At 38.0% G+C, this 19,577-nt stretch overlaps 1 protein-coding gene across 1 annotated transcript in view; it reads left to right on the top strand.

Annotated features, from left to right (window-relative positions):
* insra (insulin receptor a) overlaps window positions 1-19,577 on the top strand; it is a 71,003-nt gene that overhangs the window by 2,915 nt on the left and 48,511 nt on the right. Inside the window, exon 2 of the mRNA XM_084732302.1 lies at window positions 11,403-11,951. Coding sequence (XP_084588428.1) covers window positions 11,403-11,951 — 549 coding nt within the window. The remainder of the gene's footprint in view (window positions 1-11,402; window positions 11,952-19,577) is intronic.

Genomic DNA, 19,577 nt, shown 5'->3' on the forward strand with positions numbered 1-19,577 from the left:
TACACTGCTGTAGAGTAAAGTGTGGATTTTCAAGATGACAACAACAGGGGCACAGTGTACTCATTTTCCCCTATACCAAGAAATGCTATCATTTATAATCTAAGCAGATGAGTCAATGGAAGTTATTGGTGATTTAATTTCAGACTGAATCTGTGAACAGCTCTTCATGTGGTTTCTCTAATGATCAGACTTAGAACTGACATAGCAAAATAAATGTTGCTGTTCTTTTGGCACTTGGCTTTTTGCATAGTTGGCTTGTGTTGAGTCCATGTGTCATGTCTTTGTTTTGTAATGAACTCAAAAAAGATGGTAGGCAGTTAAACGAGAGCAACATTGATTAAAAATCTAAATATTGCTTAAAGGCTCAGTTTTCGGGGAATTAAAATGTATTTGGTGTTATAAACTAACACTCCATTGTGGGACTGATGTATACTAGAGCTGCAACGATTAATTTGTTGTAATAATCAATTAAGCATTTTTAAGTGAATTTTAAAAAATCCAAATTCTCTGATTTTAGTGTCTAAAATGAAGATTATCTGATTTCTTTAGTCTTCCATGACAGTAGGGCTGAACAATTTTGAGAAAATTGAAAATTGTGCTGTATATATAACTATATATATATATATATATATATATACATATATATATATGATGCAAAACATTATATATGTATATACATACATATATATATATAATTTTAGCATCATTATTCTCATTTTCATTGAAAAACATATGGCATAAAATGGTATTTTGACACACATTTTCCCTTAAACAAATAATGCACCTCCTGTTTAAAGATGCAATATTCCTTACTGTGATTTAAATTAAAAAAAAAAATCCATTAATGGTTCAGCCATATATCACAATGAACTGAAAATCTTTAAATTATGGACAAAACGTCTTTGATATTTTATGGCCCAAACATCTAATCAATTAATTGAAAAAGTGATTGACAGATTAAACAGTAATGAAAATAATTGTTAGTTGCAGCTAATACATGTGAAAGACTTGTTCAGAAGAAAAAAATCCTTCAAGGCTTGTTTGTTACAGTAATCTTGACACGAGCACACAAACAGTAGCACACACTCCTCCTTTGTCCAGAACAAGAAGTTTGTCTACTGTTTGTGTACACAGTATTTAGGCCCAGGTAGCTTTAAACTCAAACTACTGCAGTATATGGTGGCAGTTTGATTTAAAGAGGCACTCTGAAGGAAAAGAAAAGCACAGACTCTCACCTTTCATCAGATTTTTAGCGAGGGGCAAATGGAGCGATGTCATCAAACCAGTTTGAGCAAGAATTTTAAGACATAATTCAAAAGCATGTTGTGTAATTGCACTGCAGCCCCCCCCCCTCTCAAACTTGAGAGTGAACCACAGAAGGGAAGAGTGGAACCTGGGCCTCACACTGGCTGATTTCATAAGCTCGACTGACCAGTGTTGAAGTCAGGAAATCTTCTGAGCTACTTGTTGGTAGCTGTCCAGCTCTGCTTGATGGAAAAATTCACTTAATAATGAAAGCTTATATTTAGTGGCAGTGTGAATTGATTTAATTCATTTAACATCAGTTGGGCAATTTGGCCAAGTAACTGTGAATATGTGTTGCGTTTTACATGTTGCATATTTCATACTTTCAGCCTGCCCCAGTTTGGGCCTCTTATGTAGTAACATTACATTTGAATCACAGCACCTGTTTTTCTGAAAAAACAAACAAACACAAAAACAAATACCCAGTCATCCTTGAAAACTCGGTGTGTAATTTGTCAGTGCTTACTGCTGGTCTGAAGGTATCTTCAAAATCCTCAAAGACACTTCTAGCAATCTAGATACAAACTATTCTGTCTGCTGCACATTGAAAAAGATTTTTAATCTGTTTTTCAAGTTGTGCCATTCTCTTGTAATGAAAATGTTAGCTGGAAATGCAATATGTCTGTGCTTGATTTGCCGTTATTCCCTCAGACTATGTGACTCTTGAGTTATAAACCTCTGGCCCTTTATGGTATATTGTTTTGAGCTTATCTTTTATATTTATAACTCTTTGCACAGTTCAGTATGTTGTATGTACTGCATATGGTGGTTTTATTGTTTGTTTGTTGTGTTGAAGGTTTTTGTCTGTCCTGTTGCACTGTGAGCTCACCAAGCCAAGTTCTTAACATTGTTGTTGTACTAACAGTGTTTGATGTGTTGGTAATGAAGTCAGTCTCGGAACTTATCAGCTATCATCTGACAATAAAGCCTCTGTGGGCAACAGCCAATGTTTTGGGGCTTCCGGTATGACCAGTGGATATCCAGGCCAAGACATCCTCTTCCATGTGCTGGTTAGCGTTAAAACAGTAACAAAATTTCATATCATGATTTCTGCTCCCATTGTGGTATTGTTAAAATATGCTGAAAAAGTTCAAAAAGTACTGATACAAGCACTGAGATTATTTCACCAAATTTTATATTGAAAACCTCTCAAAGATTTGAAATGGCATCAAGTCCTTTGTTATGTTTTTTCATTGATGCAAAACAAACGTATATTGCATGCTGTGCCTCTGTTTTGGAGATTGATGCTAACTTTTCAATGCGCAGTTATCAGATATAGTTATCACGACAATTGAAATTTGAAATAGTAAGAGAATTTTATCATGGTTTTATCATGAAAATGATTTTTTTTTCCTGTCACTGCTCATTGTTTATAGTCTGATAAATGACTTCAGATGCAAGAATTGCATTTGAGGCTAACCTCTATAAACGGATATCTGTGTATGAATACTTATAAATCTTTAAACTAATAAAAATCTCGCCAGATGATAGCTGATGGGTTCCAAGATTGCATTTCTGCCTTTTTTGCTCCCTATACAGACTTTTTGCCTGTGTGCAACCAAAGCATGCTCAAACGTGATTGGTAATACTGTACACAGGCTACAAATGGGAACAAGAATGCTTCCAATACCAAAATCTTGTCCCTTGTCTACAGATTCTGCATTCCATAAGCAGATACCGGTTAAAATGGAATAAAATGAAGTTAACTAAAAAAAAGTATAGTTATAATACTGGGAAACAGGTTAAAATATTATAATGCAGCACACATAACATTTTTTCATCCATGTGGTTATAAGAGTCTGAGTATTCTGTAAATGGCCTCTGAACAGTGGATTTTTCTAACATCTTCAAATGTTTATTTATTGCACAAAACAGATGCTTAGTCCTGTGACTGAAATGTAATGGAAATACACAAGGGGCACACACTGGGATTAACTTCCAGCTTGATTCACCTCATGTTGTGTGTTGAGGTCTCTTGGTTGGGTTGTCAGACTGTGGCTTATTGTTGTGTCACGACAATACATAATTTTGTAAAGAGTGTCACACAGCAGGGGCTCGCCATGAAGCCACTCAGCAGCTTGTTGCTGAGCACCGATCTGGTCAGAGCAGGTCTTCTAAGAGGTTGGCTGCAGACAGCACCCTTGATTTACACCTGCCAACAAGGAGAGCAATTGTAAGGCGATGAAACTGTCACCCACGCCTCCGCCTCTCCAAAACCACTACACACAAACTGCCACTGCTGTCTCAGTCGACGTCATGAGTTGTTTGACATGTGGACAATAGAATGATTTTTGCACTTGTCACCCTCGACAATGGCCGTCTAATCGTGTTTGACAGGTTCATGTTTGAAAATTATATACCGCTTGAAAATGGAGTAACCTGGCACACCTGCAATCTTTCACTTTGGCCATGCAAGCATCTGACAAGGAAGCCCTGTTTTGTCAGATCTTTACCCTTGACACTGTGACCCGGTGAAAAGGAAGTGTGCTTGTTATTGTGCTCTCACACTTTAGAGGTAATAATTACCTCACCGCCAACTTTGGCAGAAAAAGCAAACTTGTAAGCGAGTGTAGCTGGTAGGCAACTGAGTCGCTAAATGATCTTTGGTCCAGAGCCATTTTCTCTACAGGATACACATCAAACAATCCCAAGAGGGAACTTTGTGGTTTCATAGACTCACTCTTTCACTCCATTTCTCTCTATTTAAAGACTGGAGCCTGAATTACTTTGGCTGGACGGAATTGTATTGTCAGTGTGCTGCACTTGCCATGTCACCACAACCAAACAGCTGGCACACTTGATAACACACTCTACCCCCAGCCCTGCTTACAAGACATTTATAGGAGAGCCTGGACTGTTGAGGATGACTCTTGAGCAATTTCACAACCGTGTTGTATCTCTTAGAGTTGTAGTAATGCCTCTCTCTGACTGTGGTAATATCTAATCTTGTGCAGCCGAAGAGATGACAAACCTCTTTTAATTAACTGTAATTGCAGCCGAGAGCCTTTCAAAGTTAAAGGGTTGTATGCTGACTTATTAAACATCGCCTTGAGCTGAAACATTTGTGAGAATTTATGCTTCACTGTATTTGTTTAAACTTAAAAAAAAGTTAGTGTCCGGGCTGCCTAGTTAAATAAACTGTATTAAATTATACTTGAGAATAAGCTTAAGATGTTCATTTGGAAAACAAAACAAAACAAAAATAACACCTCAATCACACTGATGAACATTACAAACAAATTTGATTTCCTTTCACATTTTCTCAGTTTTGAGAGTCACTTCTTCATTTCACATAAAGAACCTGAGCTTCATCTGCTCTTGTTGGAACTACTTTGTTCCAGCATTGGCACAAAGACAGTGGGCCTCATGCAAGAACCACTCGTACGAACAGGTTTGTTCTCAAGTGGTTTAGGCAAACTAATGGCATTCTCAGTTTTCTTGTATTTAGAATTTTCTTTCGGGTACGAACACAGTTTATGAGTGGTCCAGAGCTGTCATAGGAGTCGTGCAGTTAGTCTGCTGTTGTTCAAACCTACATTTTTCAGTAATTAGTGTATATTTCATCATTCTGCGTGTTGAATTATAATATAATTCTAAATGTATACCATATAGCATAACAATATCATCATTAATATAAATTGGGGATTACCTACTGTCAGGCCATATCTTCACTTGTAAGTTTATGCAAGTCACAGTCCAGGGGAACATCTTCTGGATTTATTGTCCACGTCTGTGAATGAGATTTTGCTTTGACCCCTCCTCCTATTGCAGTCATCAGATCGGTCAGCTTGCTGTGGCGGGATGGTTTTTTTTAATCTTTGAAGCCATTTTCATATCAAGCCATTTCTTCTTTTTTTACTTCAGTTGCTGTTAAAATGGTTAACTTTCCGTTGTGGATCTATGAAAGCAGGACTTCAGTTTCCGAACGCTAAAGTTATTCTTTTTACTCTTTGATGCCATTTGCTTGAATGAACACTTTCTGACATATGGGGCAGGGAGGGTAGCCTGATATGGTATTATTGAAGGGTTAATCATGCTAATTTACAAATCTCATGCACATGCGCTCAAATATGCACAGACAGCTCATTTTCACAGTTGCTCTTGCATGAGACCAATGTGTGAAACTGTTCCCAGTGAATTTTAAGTCTTAAGGGGGGAGGGACTGAATGCAATAACATCATGGTTCTTAGTTCTGAAGTGTTATGAAAATAAATACAAGAAATTTTCAGTTTAATTAACTTGAACAAATAAAACTTACATATTTACTTTAAGTTACTAAGAAAAGATTTGTTTATTCCACTAAATTCCTGTATATTTTTTTAGTGTTGCTTGCCTTCGATGTCACATCAGAACAGTAGTGTGTTTTGTATTATATGTCATTATTTCATTAAGAAGAGAGAATTAAAGCAAAAGTTATTGAAAGTTCTCTGTGTTTACGGTATACCTTAAAACTGAAAGATGATTAGATTTTACAGCCCTTCTTAAAGTGGATTTCATCACATGTCAGTTTGGACACAGTGAACGTGTATCTCGGTGACCTCGGCATTTTGTGGTTAGTTTTAGCCTAGGTTGGAAAACAACAGAACAGCGAAACCTTGAAAAGGGAAGTGTTGCAATCACTGAGTGTTTGTGTTTCTGCATGCTTACTGAGGCCTCAGTTCTCTCCAAGGCCCAGCGATAATATACGCCATCAGTCTAACAACCTGTTACCCCCCCGGCCTCTCTGTCCACCTCCTTCACAAGATCAGATGCGTTAGTGCCTGTTGATGCTTGCAATAGTGAAAGGGTTGTAGGTTTGTACATTGTGCCAGACAGAGCTGACTTTCTTTAGTATATATATGTACAGTGTTTGTGTTCACACTTCAGATTTATAGATCAATACATTATGATTTAAATTTAGAGTCATCATGTGACCTATATGCAGTTTACATCAGGCATTCACAATGGTATCAAGGTGGGTTTATTATGAGGAAAATGGCATGTCGTCATAATTATCTTCTTCATGACTCGCCTCCATCATTGTACAGAATTGTGACATGGAAACTGTGTAAGAGGGGTCATATAAATCAGCTGCCAGACATCAACAGATTGTTTTGGATTTTCTTTTTCTTTCAAAGCTGATCAAGCTGCATGGATTTCTTCTACATCTGGCTGCCTTGAATGTGGTCTGATACCAATGTGAACTAGACCACCTACAGATGTGCTCCAGTGGATCTGAATCTATTCTTAAAATTTACAACTAGAAGAGGTCACTCAACAAAGTTCAGATCTCCATTAGACAGTGCAAAATAATATTTAGATGGAATCCCTTCCTAATGTTCAACTGCTTTTATTAGTAACTTTATTTTAATTACATATATTTTTCTCAGTAATTACTGCCAGCAGGTAACCCTAGTTTTTAGTCCAGCAATTGTTGATGGCTTGTGGCCCCTGCCAGCCAGTTATGAGTCAGTGTAAGTCATATATAGATTTAATAAAGGTTTTTCAAAATTCTAACACTATTTCAACATTGTTTTTACAAGAATAAAATGACAACAATAAAACAAACAAACAAAAATCTTGCAAATAGTTAAAATAATCCATCACTAAAAGTCAGTTGTGAAGTTAAGAGATCCTTGAGCATACAGTCATGAATGTGTACCAAAGATTTTAGACAGGGTCCAGTAGTATGCAAGATTAGCTACAGACTGTAGCTCCAGCCTCATTGGTCTTGCATGCATCCCACACATGACCCAATAATGTGCAACAAACGATTATTTGCATCATTGTCTCATTACATCATTATCTGCAGATTATTTTTGAATCAGAAAATACTGGGAAAAAAATATTCATCGCAAAAGTCCAAAACCAAAGCTGTTCAGTTTGCAGTGAATTAGGACAGTAAAAAGCATCAAACTGGCTCATTTTAGAAACTGAAACCAGAGATTGTGTGCAGTCTTTTACCTCTTTTGCCTGAAAAATGAAAAACTACTAACTTATTATCAAATAGTTGCACTGTTTTCTGTTGATTGACTTATCAATTAATTGATAAACTTTTCAGCCCTAATAATGTGCATTTTTCCATGTCTAGATAAGCTATCCTGAGACAGATTGTATTCTTCTGTTATATAAATGAACTTTAAAAGTCAAAGAATGATACTGGTGCTATTTTATCTTTCAATGATTATAAACTAATCAACAACATAACCTGCTGACGAGTATTAAAAGATGAATTTATAAGTAAGGAATATATCACCAAATGTATGGCAAGACTGCCATATAGGCAATGCTTGTTTATTTTCTGACATACACAGATAACTTAGAAACAAATATCAGAACAGATAACCATATTGTCTATTTCATGCTGCTTAAATTGATTTTGACCAAACAATTCCAACTCAAGGTTCATTTGCTAGACTTTTCTAGAGTTTTTTTTTACTCTTACTTGCTCACAGTGTTGCTGTAATGGGAAACGATCATACCACTCCATTTTAATTAACCTTAAAAGTTCATCTGCCTCAGAGGTGCAGGCAGTGAGAGACCTTTGAAAGCATCGGTCAATGAAAACCTGCCTCTCTAATGACTCTGATTGACAGTTTGGAGCAGCATGGCTGTGTTTTCAGTCTTGTCTGGCTCAGAGAAGGTGATGTATTGAGAGCTGGAGCTGGCCCAGTCACCATAGTAACCTTTGTGATTTCTCCCAGTTTTCTTCTTTTTCCCAACAATGCAGGGAACATTTAAATTCTGGGATGCACCTGGTTTGTTTTGCTTGAGTTCTGCCATGTCACTACGCAATGAGTTTCAATGCTCTTCTCTAAAAGAACAAAAAAACAGTGTGTTTCTACTTTTGCCAAAGTTTTGTTTCTAAACTTAAGCTTTCACACATGGAGGCGTCTGCGCAGCCAGTTCCTCTGCTGCTGCTCTAAAATTCCTCACTTACACACCAGGGCTGCCATGTTCCAGTTTCCAATGTGAGCCACTATCGGTACGGCCGGAGTGTATTAGATTCTCTATTGGGAATGTGGTGCTAAAAATACTGGCTTGGCTGAAAGTGTACACTGATAGGAGCCTGGACTCGCCGCCCTGTGATGATTCGCCTTCTTCACAGGGTCACTCAGTACTCTGCTGGCTGACTTAACTGCGACTACACAACCACTGTCCCCTCATATTGTACACAGCCAGTGCCTTTGTCTGTTAAATCGTTTTGTTCGACTGTGTGTGGGGTCTTGAATGAGAAAGAACAAGGCTCTTTGTAGTTGTAAATGTGTTCCTTGATGGATCTACAGTAAGCTTTGCTGGCAGTTACCGTCAGTTTGATAGGAAATGTTTCATTTGGAGGTGGATGTGTTGAAATTACAGGCTTGTGGCATGCCATTCATGCTTACCATTCGGCTACACTCCCAAGACCACAAAGAGAACTGCAGATCTAAATGTAGTTTAAAAAGAGAAATGTACTTTTTAACATGCCAAGTTGCTTTTAATAGCCTGCAGTTTAAACCCATGTTAGGACATTTGGTGTGTACTTTAAACAAGCCTCAAAGTTGTACGCTGAACTTGAGATGATTGCCACGGAGTGAGCATGCTGGTTATGGTCATGGAGTGAAAAGCTTGTTGTTTGGACACTCAGTGATTGCACATTGTGTGTGTGTATGTGTACACGCATGCACGCACACGCGCGCAATGGTTGTCTTGTACTGTTATGCAACAGAAGGTGTAAAATGAGCTGCTGCCATAAAGAGGTGCACGCCTAGCTGATACACCGCTTCCCCACATGGCTGACCAGTTGGCCTGATGTGCCCAGCTCCATGGTGGGTCGGTTGGTAAACAAATACAATCCTCTCACCAGGCCGCACACACCTCCAGCTGCACTCATGACTTGTGAACTGTAAAATTGGGGCCGGAATGTCCCACATTGCACCTGTAAGGCAAAAATGTCTTTATGACCGTCATTACTTGTGTTATGTCACACAAAGCATATGCTCAAGAGCCTGGCTGATATCCCAAAGAGAGTGTTGAGGAAATCCTCATTACTGCCAGCTCTCTCCATACAGACCCCCCCCCCCCTCCCCCCCCAAGAGTGTAATAGTGCTTGATATATTTTGCAGGAGGTTTCAAGATCACTGCACTGCATTACGTAGAGCTGCAGTACAGTTGGAGCTGACAATTAGTTGATTCTTCAATTAGTTGATTAAAAGAAAACTATTCATCAAGTATTTTCTTAATCAATTGATTGTTTAAGGCAGGGGTCAGCAAGCTGGTTTTCAAAAGGTAGATTTGAGTGAAATCAAGGTTAGCATGACAGCATCAGCAAACTCACATAAGTCATATTCATTCCATTTTTCTTCACTATTTATCCTATATAGATTCCTATAGTTTGCAGTTGGCTAGTCTTGAAAGAAAAGCCTCTGAGGAAAATAGAGAACTTAATAGTTGCAGCTCCTGACAGAATTTTTTCCCCTTTTTGGCCAAAAGTGGCTCTCTTGATAGTTAAGGTTGCTGACCCCAGGTTTAAGTAATTTCTTCATGCAAAGAGGTAAAAAAAAAAACTGCTGCATCTAGCTTCCCAAATGTGGGTATTGCTGCTAGTCTGTGGTTTATGCAATTGTAAAATGGCATGTTATTTAGGTTTGGGCTGTTGGTAACCAAAACAAGTAACTCAAAGAAATTATCTTGGGATGTGACAAATTGTGCTTTTTCACTATTGTCTGATGCAGTAGACTAAATCGGGTCTATTCAATTGGTGGCCTGTGGGCTGTATCCAGCCCTCTAATGAACTCAGTCTGTCCCTTTGATCATTTATAAATATGAAAAAAATATTTTATTCAAAAATTTATTTGAATAGCTTGCTAAAATTAAAAGTTTATAGGTGTTTAAATTGTTTATTAGAAGATCAACCCATTAAATTGGTTAAGTCTGTTTAAAATTTAAGAGTCAAACTGAATGAAAAAAGATGTTAAATGCAACATTTGTGTTTATTAAAACAACAAGCTACTTCTTACCTAGGATTACAAATGTGTATTGATTTTTTTCCTGCACTTTTGTGTATATATTTTTTTCCAATTGTGAAAACTAATAAAGTGGAGAAAATATAACATGTATTGCTTTACACTTTTAAATTATTAACTATACAGGTCAGGTATAGGAAATGTCAACATCTGGCCACTTGGCGCTTGGCACATCTGGCCCTTCTAAAAAGTAATTGAATAGGCCTGGACTAAATGATTGAGTGAAAAAAACAATAGACAGATAAATAATAGTTCGTGGCAGTCCTACATTAATCTCTTGTACTGCGTCATTGTGATACAGTAGAAAAGAAGATTTAGACAGTAAAAAATTTAACCCGTCTGCGTAATAGCATAGCTGAGGAATTTCTCATCAAACAGGATCATGTGTCTGGGTGAGGATGGACAAAGCCACAGATCTACTACTGGTGCAATATGCAGGCATTAGTTAAATACAGTTCCCCTGGCAGACAAATATTTTTAATGCATTAGCTAATGTTTTTTATGGTATTGAGTTACAGAAGCAACTCCACAAATCAACTGAGTGTAACCAAGGATGAGCACAGCCTCACTCTGATGACAGCGCTCCATATTTGACAGTGGCTTAGAGCCAGATATGTGGTTGCTAAACAAAATGTCAGTGAAGATGGTCTGGTCTTCATCAAAGCCAGAGACATAACCACATATTTTTCAGTAAAATATCCCCTCTAATTACCAAGAGAGCTATTTTTTTCACTCCTTGAGACCATGTCTGACTTCTTCAACCCTGTTTTTCCAGTTTACAGAGCAGACGTCTTGCCTAACGCATAAGTCACGTTCAGCAGTTGTAATCTGTCCGAGAGTCATAACATTTCCTATTCATATATTACTGTCCAGTTACCCATAAGAGTTTACTGTAGTGTTTTGAGCCTTGTTTTTACAATCCCACTTCCAAAAAAGTTGGGATGTTACATAAAACCTAAATAAAAACAGAACTCAATGATTCAGTGATTTTTATTTATGTTTTGCACAGTGTTCCTACTTTTTTGGAATTGAGATTGTACTTAAATTTTATAGTTTTACATGATGGTATCGAGTTTCTAAAGCACCTGTGTCTTTCCTTTTATGTCTTCTCAGTTTGTCCAAGCAAGGACATCAGGAACAATGTGACCAACCTGCAGACACTTGAGAACTGCACTGTGATCGAAGGCCACCTGAAAATCTTACTCATGTTCAGGACCAAGCCCGAGGATTTCCGGGGCCTCAGTTTTCCCAAACTGATCGTGGTCACCGACTACCTGTTGCTCTTCAGAGTTTACGGCCTGGAGAGCCTCAGCGACCTCTTCCCCAACTTAACTGTGATCCGAGGCAACAATCTGTTCTTCAACTACGCTCTAGTGATGTTCGAGATGCTCCAGCTACGAGAGATCGGCCTCCATAGCTTGATGAACATCACCCGGGGAGCCGTGAGAATCGAGAAGAACCCAGATCTCTGCTATCTCTCCACTCTGGACTGGTCCAAAATCCTGGACTCGGTGGAGGACAACTACATCATGGCTAACAAGAACGACAGAGAGTGTGGGGACGTGTGCCCTGGGGCGGCCATTGGAAAGACCACCTGCCAGACGACCACCATCAACGGACACTTCAGTGAGCGCTGCTGGACTCAGAACCACTGCCAAAGAAGTAAGTAAATCTTTTGTTATACTTTTCTAACTCATCTCATACATTTGATTTTTGTGATTCAAGGCTAAAATAAAAAGTAAAGTAAAATAAGATGGGCTTTGTCTTGTGAAAAAAAGTGGTGGTTGCTTGCCATCCCCTACAGTTTGCTTGTCAGTTATCTTAAAATTGTGTACAGCCCTATTGTGACTCTTTATGGTAGAACTGGAGTCATGCAAACAAACAGGAACACTAACTAGCCCTGATCACCCAGTGTCAGAGGGAACCTGAACTATTCAGCATCCATAAAATTTGATATAGAAAGAGTGGCGAATCTTGCCTTCCATCCAGGCGATTTCACATTTTCAAAATTCTTCCTACAACAAATTTTATCATTGGACCGAAATATTAGGACTCCCACTGAGGCTTTGTAATGTGTGATATGACCGTCTGGATCAGGGTAAATGGCACCAAGTGCTTACAGTTTTGACAATGGATTAATTGTTACAGCCAAACTGTCAATTTTCTGGTTCAAGCTTCTACCTCAAAGAGAGTTATGAACATTTTATACTTTTATTTGTTTCATATTATTGTAAATTTAATGTATTTGAAATGCTTCTCTGACCAAACAGGCATTTTTTACAGCCAGACTAAATGGTTCATTCATTAATTGGGTAAAAACTCAATAGATTAATTAACAATGAAAACAATTCTTAGTTGCAGCTGTGACATTACCAAATACGATTACAAATTCACCATATTAAAGCAAACAATTGAGTCATAATCTGGCTTACATCGAGGTCCACTCATTTTGCGTTCAACCCCATCTCATGGCCTTAATCAGTAGATGGAACCTGCTCAGTTTTTTCCGATATTTCTCACAGTATGGTTTCCTACATTATGTTGTTATGATGAAAACTCATTACAACTAAAGCATTAGTGCTATACTTGTTTTAGATGAAAAACTGCACCAAAAACTTGTGATTAGATTAATTCTTTAAAATTCTCTACTATTTCATTATTGTCATAAAAATGTTTGCCAAAGACCAGTAGCAGCTCCTTTTGTAGTTCTTCTCGGCTACTTTCCACCAGCACATCATTCTTTCCATTCCCCTTTGCTTTTGTTACACATCCAACCAGACTAACATTACAGACTTCAACTCTCCCCTTGGACCAAATAAAAGCACATGAGGGTCACTGTTTAAAACAAAAATAGTTCTTTGTTCAAGTCAGAATGAACAATGAATCGCAGCCTAAAGGTTTCTGCCAAAGGTTAGTTGTGTCCCGTCTTTTTAGTTTTAAAATGTCACGAGCTGTGTCATTTGCTTAGGTTTTAGTTAAGTAGGCCAAGTTCTGTGTCAGCGCAGCTTGAACTGTGCTCTGATGTGATGCAATACCTCGCCAGTTAGTCTTTGAATGTTTACTCTCAACAGACTGTAGTGTTGTCATTGCTCATGTTGTGTGGAGGAGGTAAAGAAGATATTCGACATCGCGGCACATTTTTCTCATTGTGCCCTTTAAGCTCACCCAGCTGACATGAGCCCTTCCCCTGTGCGTTCTGTTTTTTACTGTGAAATGACAGGCCCACCCTTTTCACACTGCCAAAGAGTTCAAGTTCAAGTGCTGAGAAGAATTTTGTGCATGGGTGCTGTCTGAACACCTTGGCTCGCTCTATTACGCAACACTGCGTACATTGGTTTAACAACTCTTTTGAACGACTTAATCCACACGTCTGCCTTTTCAGCCTCTTATTCATGTTTGTTTGGTGTGTGTGGCAGCTACATGCAGTTTCTGGTCCATTATTAAGCTCTTCATTCCCCTCTCCACTGAGGAGTGTTTTTATAGGTTTCCCACTAATGAGCTTGAGGTGATAGCTCATAGTCATCACAAAGACATTTTACAGAACAGGCCCAGAAGGCCTTTTGTCAAATTGTGGTGATGCGGTGAAAGTCCGTAAAGAAGTGTTATTTAAAAACTCTCACAACACAGATGATTTCCTAATTGTGTGTGATGACACTGAATCAAGACCAGGCGATGACTGGCAAGCTGTGATGTCTAGTCATGGGTCTGTATTCGGCAGGGGCAGGGCCTGTGGTCGTGTGGTCTTGGCCCTGCGGTTTTTTGCCTACTTTCACTAAAGTATGAAAAGATCTGTTAAGCCTGAACTAGAACCACAGGACAGAGAGCAAAGTATTCAGCATCCTCTTCAGATGTACCCTTTTATTGCTTTTTATAGACCTACTGTAGTCCCTGTAGTCAGCTACTTTCCCCCTTCTGGTCTTGGTCTGCTGTTGGCTTTACCCAATTTTTTACATTTATTTAAACTTTTTTTTTTATAACCAAGTGAGTTCCATTGTGATTAAGTGTTTTCTCATCTTTATGTTGTTAATTTGTTCTGAATCAAGGAAAAAACATAATGTATTGTGGTGGCCAAGTGCAATACCCAAATCTCAGAAGCTGCAGTTTTTTTGAGAAAGAAAAATGAGTGACAAAACCGCTTTATAAAGAAGTACTGTAGTTCTACAGAGATGTCCTGGCCTATATGTATTCCAGATGTAAGAAAATATGTTTGGCTGGTCCAGAGCCTAACAAATGTCACACCATCATATATATATATCATATATATATGTACATGTACATGTGTATATGTACACACACACACACACACACACACACACACACACACACACACACACACACACACACACATATATACATATTATGCATCCCTAATTTCACTTCTGGTCCGGTTTATGTGTACGACAACTTTTTACAAGCACCTCGCTGACAGGTAACTCGTTGATTGGACAGTTTTCATGCTTTTGTGGGAAATCTAATTCCAGTGTTTCTGTTCTCATTTATATAATAATGTTCTTTGCTGTCACAGAGACCTTACAAAGAAAAAACGATTATAAGCATTATTCAGCAAATCAAACACAAATTGGGAAATAATGACTAAAAGACAAAAAGGAGACATTGTATAAAGTAAAGTTCAGGGAGCTTATTCCACACATTTTAATGGACAAAATGAGCTGACAAAGTGCACAAAGTAGGGTAGAAGCACAACAGTTTCAACAGCTCTTGACTTATTAGTCAAGTGAAATACATGCACAGTAGCACATATGTGTTACTAAATGATTTGATATACATGGCTTGTACAGATCAATTATGAGATTGCTTCCTGCACAGATTTCATAATCAGCTGATTTATCCATTTGTTGTTATTGTGCAAAAATCTCATACAGAACAAGACCCGCCTTTTGTCCCAATTGTTTGGGTCACACCTGGGTTGAGTTGCCAGCTGTCACACCAGCACAAATAAACCCTACTAACCAAGCAATTGCACTAGGGTTTGTTTTAATCAAACCAAACAGTTTAGGTGTGAAAGCACCTTAAAAATCTCTTTTGCGTGGGAGACCTGGCCAAGACTATCAGCTGCATAAAGAGAAAACGTATAGTTACAGACAGAAAAAAGGAAACAAAATAAAAAGAAAACATAGGAAACTCACATTTCAAAATGAAAACATTCTAGGAGTCAGTTGTGTAACCAGGTAAATTAAAAACATTGACATCCTAAGCATTTAAATAAATGTATTAGTTGAGTTTCAAGTCATTCTGCAACCTATTTCATGCCAAAGGTGCAGAATACACAAATGCCCTTTTTCTAATTTCCGTACGGGCATTTGGGACATAATGTGTGTATAAACAAACAGATGCTGGATCTGATACCACAAGATGAGATAAAAGTCAAATGACCTTTATCCTTATTTTACACACAGTAGATATCACTCAAATAGAGAATTGTCATTGTTATTTTATATTCGATTCCCAAAGGTGTCTTTTAACTCTCGTAATAAAAAGAAAACGGAAAAATGGTGACGTTGCTGTCTTCATAAAGTTCTGTAATGCAGTGGTTAAGTGCTGTGGTTAAGTGCCAGAGGTGACTGCAGGTCACACACACTTTCTGTCATCTGTACGCCAACAGAAAACAAAGCTGCAGGACCACGAGGCTTGGCTTAGCTCCCATGTTTGGAGTCACAACCCATTTCCCTTCCCTGCTTCTCTAACAGGGGTAATTTGAGCTTCTTCCAGTGCAGCCGCTGCTAATTTCCCCCTCCTTTTTACACCAAACTGGGTGCGTCCGCTCAGCAAAGTGGCAAAACAAGGTTGCAGGAGATGCTCATTACCAGTGCTGATTAGATTTGGCTACAGGCACACACAAACACACAACATGTCAACAGCTGTAATAGTAGCAAATAGAAGACATCATCCTGCGAAGCATCGTTCTCATCTTTGCAATTAACTCTTGAAAATTTTGTTCCAATTTGGACCTAATTATGTTTGATATGTTATTGAGTTTTATTAAAGATGAATACCAGACAAACACACTCACATGTCAGATATTCATGCAAAAAAGCTTTCCAACCAGAGCTGCAATACTTAGTACATAATACTGTGCATTTTAAGGTTGTTTATGTTGCTTTGTCACAAATTATTATTGTTATCATATTATTGAAAAGTATGGTATCCAGATTCAGGCATTTGACCCAGTCAATACTGTTAATTGTAGTCAGCTGGTCAGGTATATGATTTTTGCATCACCAGAAAATATGAAGTGAATGTACCATGTGATTGATCAGTCAATCAACTGCTGAATTGAATCAAGCCGATTCTGACAAATCTCATCAGTTTAGTCACTAGATACAGGTTTAAACAGCTGCCTTATGAAACTAGTGCTGTGTGTGCCTAATATTATTTTTCATAAAAATGTAATAAGTTAGCAGAGATTATTTTAGCAACAGTTAGACAGTTTAAAACCAATCCAGAGTTTTTAGGATGAGGTGTCATATTGTGGTTGTGACATAGTGTGCTTACTCTTGAGGATAATAAGGACAGAATATTGTTTCAGGTGTGAGAAAAATGTAAGTGGTGTAGGTTTGCTATCGTCTGTTCTTGTCACTGTTCAAGCAACTATTTTGCATTCAGAAATCAACAGATGATCAGTGGGTGGTGAAATCTCTGTCTGGTATTGCAAAACTAGGAATAACCTGTACTAACTCAGTATTTTTAAAATGTTATGGTTTTAAAAATTAAATTCTGCATCCGTGTAGTTGTGAGAGTATTTTTAGCCAACAGCCCATGTCTGAGAATCTTGCAGACTTCCACATGCAGCCCAAAATTTGACTCTGTGAACTTTCTGTATAGACTGTACAGGGCAACATGCGCAAATACAGATAGTATGAATTGAATCACGTGCATGAACTGCTTGATTCCACTGGCCAGCGCTATGGTGCATTCTGGCTGCGATGAGGCCACCAAAGCTGATAGTTGCCATTCAAGACAATGCTTGTGATTCCACCGGAAGTGTGACACTGTGCCTCAGAGGCACCCCAGAAGCATCCAAGAAGCAGCTGTCCACTCTGCAATGATGCTGTGTCAGGCTGCACAGAACAGATTGAAGGAGGCAGGAAGTCACACCCCAGAATGGCATAGAGAATATGGTCAGTTTTCAAAGTAAAAGATGCCATGTTGATTCTTGGTCATAGACCAACAGACCCCAAAAAGAACTATTTAGCTACCTAGCTTACTTGACCTCGGTTTAAAAAATCCCCAAAAATCAAGGAACAATTACCAAATCAATACAATCTGAACAAGTCATCAAAATCAGATGGGCAAAATGCTTCACTTCTGAAATGCTCTGGATGAAGCCGGGTACAGAGAAAAACTGTCAGTCGTCCATCCTGTAGTTAGTGTCTGTATCAGTGTATCAGGGCCTGAATTGTTCTTCCAAAAAAAATATGAAGGATTATTTTGTAAAACCATATTACTGGCAATCATCGGTAGTTGTGAAACTTCTGTGTCTAGTTTTTAATATCTCACATCTGTAACAAACACATGCTTATTAAATCTGTTGCAAAACAAAACAAGCCTTTATTTCCTTTAAAAAATTGATTTGACATTATGAGTGGGCATGAAGCAAAATATTTCCGTTGACTCTATTTATTTGTAATGAATTTCTATTTCTTGCCAACCCTTATTTGAAGATAATGGGCATTTGATTATGTTTTGGCAGTGGATTATGTTTTGACACTGCTTTTTTGGCTGTTAGGACATCAGCTTTGCTTGACCCCTGAAAGAGGCTGGCAGCTGAAAATATTGGCTGTGATTCAATAAATAATCAGGGGCTTCCCACTGGGATATTATTTTTTTCTACTTCTGAACTACTCTGACAGATTGTACATCAACATTTTCTTTAATTTATCATAATTTGTTTTCTTTTTGGTATTTCTGGCATTTTGTGGGCATCTGACAGGAAACAAGGGAGGAGAGAAATGGGGAATGCCATTCAACCAGGGTCAAAAATTAACTTCTTTGTCCAGCAGCCAAATGGCTACTGAATATTGAATTTTACCAGCCATTCAGTAGATGTTTTTGGCTAGTTTGTGAAGTAAATCTACCAGTCAGTAGCACATTTTACCAGCATTTGGCTGATGCTAATTTTTGGGCCATGCATGCAACATTGGACCCTGGCCAGACTCACACAGGGGATGGACCAAAAAAAGCCCCATGCATATCTAATGATCTTCTTTTTATTCAAATTTGGGGAAAATGCCAGTGAAAATGTGAAGGCATTTCTGAGTCATATCAATGCACACAAGTTTGATTGCCATGAAATGAAGTCTGATGGTACTTTCTTTCTCATTTTGACGAGTATAAGAAATTCTGACAACATGACATCTGTTAAATTATGCAGTTCTACAGTAATTTTTCAACTTTGTCCTAGAATGAGGAGAACTTCAGGAGGTGGAGGTGATAGGAACAAATGAAAGAAACTACTTGAATTAACTGAACCCATTTTAACTTATGATTACTTAGTATCATGATATGGAAGATCTCACCGCTACCAATCCTCTACGGATTTCTAAATACAATTTAGTTGCTTAAATGGCAGAAAGCATAACCGTTAACAAACATACTTACACTTTTCAAGGACTCCTCAGTGGTAGGGACACAACTACTACCTGTTACTGCCCCAGTATGAAGGTTCTGCGATGCAGTTTTTTTTTTAACTTTCAATTTGTTTTCACCCAGTTTCAGCAACAAAAGCTGGAAGACTGTCCTCTGTCTCTATTGAGCGAAGTGTTAAGAGACTGACTTGTCAGAATAATAATTTCTTAATACATTTTTTGTAGCTTTTAAATACGTGAAACCTGTGAAAAGTGTCCTGGTTATCTGGGTATTTCCAGGTCTCAAAGTCCTAAACTAGTTGATTAGTGAACCAATCGTTGCAGGTCTGCTGTTAGGAGACGTTATAAAATAAAATTATGATTGTTGCGACAGTGGACACAGGAGGTAGAAAGCTCATCAACTTATAAAGTGTCAATTTTGGCAAAAACTTAGATGAACTTCAATGAATTAAGTATCCTTCCATCCACTTTCTCTAGTGTTAAGAGTTATTATATTATTATTATTATTATTAGATTTTGCAGTGTAGTAATTGAATGCACATTGCATTTTCTGTAGTGTTTATTGCACTGTAAATGTCTTCTTCACTTTAATATCTTTGTTGTAATCAAACACAACTTGTTTGTTCTCTGTGAGGAACAGTTTCTGTTACAGGCCTTTCACCAAGCCCTCAGAGATATATAA

The sequence above is a fragment of the Lutjanus erythropterus genome, chromosome 12, assembly GCF_056507025.1.
Source record: "Lutjanus erythropterus isolate fLutEry1 chromosome 12, fLutEry1.hap2, whole genome shotgun sequence".
In the NCBI taxonomy this organism is placed as follows: domain Eukaryota; kingdom Metazoa; phylum Chordata; class Actinopteri; order Lutjaniformes; family Lutjanidae; genus Lutjanus; species Lutjanus erythropterus.